The sequence below is a fragment of the Nelumbo nucifera genome, chromosome 3 (genome assembly GCF_055504915.1).
Source record: "Nelumbo nucifera cultivar China Antique chromosome 3, China Antique-T2T, whole genome shotgun sequence".
NCBI classification, from domain to species: Eukaryota; Viridiplantae; Streptophyta; class Magnoliopsida; order Proteales; family Nelumbonaceae; genus Nelumbo; species Nelumbo nucifera.
Window position 1 is genome coordinate 10704447 of NC_142651.1, and position 6000 is coordinate 10710446.

At 34.7% G+C, this 6000-nt stretch overlaps 1 protein-coding gene across 1 annotated transcript; it reads right to left on the reverse strand.

Moving 5' to 3' along the window:
• Positions 1-63: 63 nt before the first annotated feature.
• Positions 64-1056, reverse strand: LOC104595440 (MLP-like protein 423). Its single transcript, XM_010256171.3, has 2 exons — positions 781-1056; positions 64-620 (listed from the first exon to the last, which is right to left on the reverse strand). The coding sequence occupies exons 1-2, from the start codon at positions 971-973 to the stop codon at positions 337-339; spliced, it is 477 nt and encodes a 158-aa protein (XP_010254473.1). The 5' UTR covers positions 974-1056; the 3' UTR covers positions 64-336.
• Positions 1057-6000: the final 4944 nt, after the last annotated feature.

The following is a 6000-nucleotide window of genomic DNA, read 5'->3' on the forward strand; positions in this document are numbered from 1 at the left end:
AGATACTCGATCGATCAGATACCCACTTGTATGTGACAAGGCCCACCGACAACCGAGCATCGATGACAAATCTCAGCTACTAGTTCATTAAAGATAGAGAAGATTAATCTGACCAATATATATATATATATATATATATATATAATATATATGATATCTACTAATAATCTTCCACGTACGTACGGTAACCAATAAGCTAGCTACCACCTAATCGGAATTAATCCAACAGTGATGTGCTGTGGGGCTCCTAATTAAATCCTAATCCACAGCATCTCATACTTGTTATTGCAATAATCTAGCTCCCCTAGCTACAACAGCGAACATATATAGGGATCTCTAGGCATTATTGACAAGGTAGTCGTCCAATGCCTTCAAAGTCTTGGTTGCAAAGTCTTGAACGAGGTGGGGATCAGGCACCTCGTCGCTAGCCTTGTCAAATTCGCACGACCATTTCACCACCTTCTTCTTATCATCACCACCCGCTGTAGTGACATGTACCCTCGCCCTGAAATGCTTGTAGAATTTTAATATGTCTCCTTCAATGGCGCTGTAAGCTTCCACCTTGTTTGCTTCATCCACCAGGTCGATTCTCTCCTTGGACATCGTTATCACAGGAATTCCTACACGGTATATATATCTCAAATTAATTAAAACTTCTCCTTAATGCAATATTCACTATCCATCATATCTAATGGTGCCTTCACGAAAAGTAATTTTAAATGTTAATTAAGGTGGGGTGGGTGGGTGTGCGTTTTGATAATTTGATTTGAATTATATTACCTCCAGTACTAGTGTATTTGACCAGCCTGACGGAGCCCTCGCTCTTTCCATCACCCTCAACAACTTCAATTCTCTCGTAGTAATCAGATAAGACCTTGGGGAAGAGGGTGGTGGAGCTTCTGATGCTTTCCCAGAACTTATCGGTGGGAGACTTGATCTCCATTTCTACTTCCAGCTTACCTGGAGATGCCATGCCTAACGAGACCGACAAACAATATTGCAAAGCTAGCTAGCGATGGGGAGGACAAGAAAAATATGAGAGCCAATGATGGAATCAAACCAACATAGCAAGCCTATATATAATTGGGGGTGAGAGCATTATTGATATGGTTGGAGCTGATCAGGTGAGGCACCTAATTGCTTCAATTGCATATTTTATTGGTTAAGAAGTAAGCCCACTGTGGTAGATTCAGACTTCAAAGTAGTTTTTATCATGGTTTTTAAAACCAACCCGGTGACCGAACTGTTCAGGGGTCCGGTTACCGGGTTGAACGGTCCAACCGTTCGAACTGAACGTTCAGCTTATTCTAACAAAAAATTAAAAAATAAAAAAAATGGTCAAAACCGTTCGAACGGTTAAGCAGTTTGTTGAACAAAATCAACGGTTCTGGGGAAAAATCTGGTTTTTGCGTTAAACGGAACTGGTCACTTGACGGGTTCCCGGTTTGTCCGTCCGATTTGATCCGGTTTTGAAAACCATGGTTTTTATGTATGATTTTCTTGGCTTCTTCAAAACAAAAACAAAACCGTAAGGCTTAGTTTGGAACTTGGAAGGAGTACAAATATGTCAATACATACAAAATACAAGGTTTTGTACTCTACATATTTATATTTGTATTCCTCCAAGCTGAGCCTAATTAAATGTTTGGCATCGATGATGCATATATAGTACCATTTTGTATATCTGTGGGTTGGAAGCACTGTTTTCTAAAGCAATGGTGTCTCTTTTTGTTTGGAAACATTACTGTTATGTAAGACGTTTTCTGGGATAACAACAACTTCTTTTTGGCACCAGTGCTCCATATTTATTTTCAACACTGGTACCATTTATAGTAATTCTACGTCACTACTACATCATATCCTCGTTGACAGCAATGAGCTCCAAATTGAAAAAATATTAAATTCTACATTTAATCAAATCACATCTTCTCGATTTCCAACATTACATTAATATAACACTAATATGTTACCATTTTCTAGAGCAACGTCATCCGTGCAAAACACCGCCTTAATAGCCCTAATGCTTGTGGTTGACGGTATCACACAGGTCGCTTGGGCCATGAAATTAAAGTCATTGCTTCTATTTTACTGCACGGATGATTTCAGAAACAAATTAATGGTGGGAGATGAGGGCGGTACATATGATGGTCCACTTAATTCAAAGGTGCCACTGTTGCGTGGGTGGTATTTAGAGTAAGTAGGTCACCTCCTGATTACAACTGGATGGTTGAGAACTTGAGATTATTATTATTGCCCTGGCCCGCTCAATAAGATATTTCAGGGAGAGGGAGAACGGAGCTTCCAAAGAAAATCACCCCTCCTTAAATAATGGACCACTGCACTTCTTTTTATTATAATTTACAATACACAAGTGGCAAGAGTATCAAGGACTTACAGTAAAATCCATTGCAATGATTTTAAAACCGGACCGGATAGAGAACCATTTTAAAACTGGTTTTTGAGTTAAATGGTTTGACCATTTGAACCAAATAAATAATTCATTCTAATAAAAAACTAAAAAACAAAGAATACTACAAAATCATTGTCTAAGTCAACAGTTTAACTGCTTGAATCAGTCAATTAACAGTTTTTCGTCAAAAAGTACTTTTGAGGTAAAACAGAACCGATCAAATGATCAATTCCTGATTTTGTGGTCCGACAATCTGGTCCGACCGGTTTTAAAAACACTGATCCATTGGCTGAATGGATTCAAATTGGAAGGGGTAGATGATGTTTTTATTATTGTGTCCAAATTATTGGGTGGGTCGCCCGCCGAATAAAGTCGGTAAGTTCTTAATGGGCTTGCTTATCCAAATCCAGCGTATGTAAATGTGACATGTTCGCCAATTTCGGTGTGCGTCTTGTGTAAATCTGTGATGTGCAATTAAATAATTAATTTTCGGGCCCTACTCGGACCAAACGCCACCTACCAAACCACTGAAACCAGACGTCTCCGTCTCCGACCGCCAAGGCCAAACCACTGAAACCAAATGCCAAACCTGTTTGGAGGGCCACTGTAACCAGCTACGAGCCACCATCAGGCGCCACCATCGATCCGACGCTTAGGGCTGGTTCTGGTCTATGTAACTCTGTAAGTTAACAACTATACTCTGGTCTCTGTTAAGATAAACGGATCAAATTCGGATAATCTTTTCTATCATGACTTAACAACATATATGGTATTAAATATAATGGAATAGCAAAACAAGATTCACATTGACAACCCATATATTTGGGATAAGGCTTGAATGATGATGAATTTTTGCCACTTTTAATAAATATAAGATGCTACTTTCTTAGTGAACCGTTGAAGGAGGATGTCTTGCCGTTCACAATAATAATTGATTATTTAGGAGCTGTACCTAAATGGGTAGAAACAAGATGCATAAGGATGGGATAAGGCTTAGTTGGGTTAATTTAATTCCCACCTCTTGTACTACAGTGGTTTAAAACTCAAGGCATTCAAATAACCCAAAGGGGTTATCATGTTATTCCTACTTCAATTATATTATTAATCCTACCTAGATCTCTTCATAGTCGGGTTCGGGTTTGGTTTTTGTCAAAATTTGAATGGGATTCGGCCTGAAGCTTGAATTCAGTATAGTTTTTCTTTTTTTTTTTATTGGTTTTTTCCTCTTTTTTCTTTTCTTTAGTGGAGTGGTGGAATTATAGAAACTCTACTCTAAGGGGCTGTTTGGCAAGTCTTTCTAGGTAGATCTTTCAACAGCCTAATAAATATGACCAACACTATTTAATTCACGTCATGGTCTACCAAGCTGTTAAAAACAGTTGGGAAGACTATTTTATTGTAGAAAGACCAAAAGTTTCACTAGAAGCTTCCTTTTCTTTTTTTTTTTTTTGCTTCATCACTAGAAGCTTTCTGATTTTCGGATTTTTTAGTCTTTCCATACATTCATCTTTGGGTCTGGCCTACAAGATACCAAATGAAAAACAACCATTTTTTTTATCTTTTGAGTTTTTTATTTCAACCCAAAAGATGCACCAAAAAGACGTCCCAAAACACCACCTAAGAGAAGGATTACTTAATACCTCCCTATACTCCTACCCATCAAGGAGTGTATAGATGAACTGCCCAGAACGTGCCCAGCCCAGAACTGTCTCAACAGCCTATGTTGTTGGGCCCCAACAGCCAAAGTTAACCCCTCACCTTGCATTCTCCTTGACTCTCTCTCTCTCTTTTCTCCTTCCCACCACTCCCATTAAGCCATGTCACCATTCCTAACCCAATTACCTAAAAATATTACTAAAATCTCTCTCCTAAGGTATTTCCTCTAAGCCATTAGGAACTTATCATGTTACTCCGCTCCCCATTCAATTCCTAAAATCCTCCCCCCCCCCAATCTATATCAACTCTCTCTCTCTCTCTCTCTCTCTCTCTCTCTCTCTCTCTCTCTTTCATTTAAAATATCCATATTAATTAATGAAAAGTTAAATACGGTTAATATTTTATTCAACCTATATTTAATGAGTATTAAACTGTGTTATTACCAAAAGTTAATAAATACGGTTAGTAAATTACAAAAAATTAATAAATATTGTAATTAACTAACTCATCATGAATTTTTAAAGTATTTTGAGTAAATATTGTTATATTCATGTTAATTAACAACCTTTAACAGAAATTGAAAACTCTTTAACTAATTTCTATAAAAGTGAGAATTATATTTAACAATTATCTAAAAGTACAAAATTTTAGTTATTGCTATTATTTATACTTAATAATCGATTGCAAACGGGGGAATAGAATATTATAACATTGAAAAATAAAATTATTAATTAATTTATATTGGAAAATAAAAGATAAATTAGTGTATTTTTTTTATTAAACTATCTAATAAAAATAGATATTTAATAATAATTTAAAATAGTATACAATAAATCTCCATAATTACACAAATTTAATAAAATTTTCAAATATTTTCATAAAATAACATTTTGGAAATTAAAAGATATAAAATTTTTGAAACTTTATTTAAAATGTATTAAATAATTATTAAAAAAATATTGGAATGTTTTCAAAATTTTAGGAAAATTTATTACATTTGATAGATTTTGGAAACTATTGAAAAATTATGTAATTTTTATTGTAAATTATTGAAAATTATTAAAGATAAATGAATATGGGAAAGGGAAAACAATAATTTGAACCAATAATTACACAAATTATTAAGATAAATTAGTATAGTATTGGAAAAAGGAAATTATTGATTAGTTTATATTAGAAAATATAAGATAAATTAGTGTAATTCTGTAAGTAAAGCATTTAAAAAGAAAATAATTTGTTTAATAACAATTTAAAAATAAATTTTCAAGATTTTCATAAAATTATATTTTTGAAAATTAAAGACAATTTAGTGTACTTTTAGAAATTTACCATGTGACTGATACTCAGTATATCCTTTTGATCATTTTTGTTATCAAATTGAATATTGGGTTGACGGGGAGTGGGTGCCTTGCTCTGAACCCGTCCAACACTAGGGATGGGGTGGGGAAAAGTTGAGGATTCCCCATCCTTGATGAGGAGTGGGTACCTTGCCCTGAACTTGCCCAACACTAAGGACGAGGCGGGGAAATTCAAGGATTCCCCCCTTTGTAAAGGAATAACGGGGAGTGGGTGCCTTGCCCTGAATCTGCTTACCATTGGGGATGGGGTGGGGATGGGGTAAAGTGTCTTGGTGGGTATAGGGATGGGGTGCCCCACCCCGAACCCATCCCGTTACCATTCCTATATAATTGTTAATTATTAGTGAAATTAATAAAAAAAGTACCTTTCGTAATTATTTTTATCTATTTAAAGTCAATCAAAATTATATTTAAAAATATTAAAAATAATAACAATTATTAAAATTTCTATAAATAATTAATAAAATTAATTTTATTAAAAAACATTTGTTCATATTAAATTAACAATAATTATTTTCTATAAATCAACATTAAATGAAAAATATAATTATTAAAATGTTAAATATTAACAATAAC

Bases quoted from the DNA above. Each gene is read 5' to 3' on its own strand.
- LOC104595440 (XM_010256171.3), bottom strand. From the start codon at position 973: ATGGCATCTCCAGGTAAGCTGGAAGTAGAAATGGAGATCAAGTCTCCC. The intron at 621-780 runs GTAATATAATTC...TATACCGTGTAG, and splicing joins CAAATACACTAGTACTGGAG to GAATTCCTGTGATAACGATG.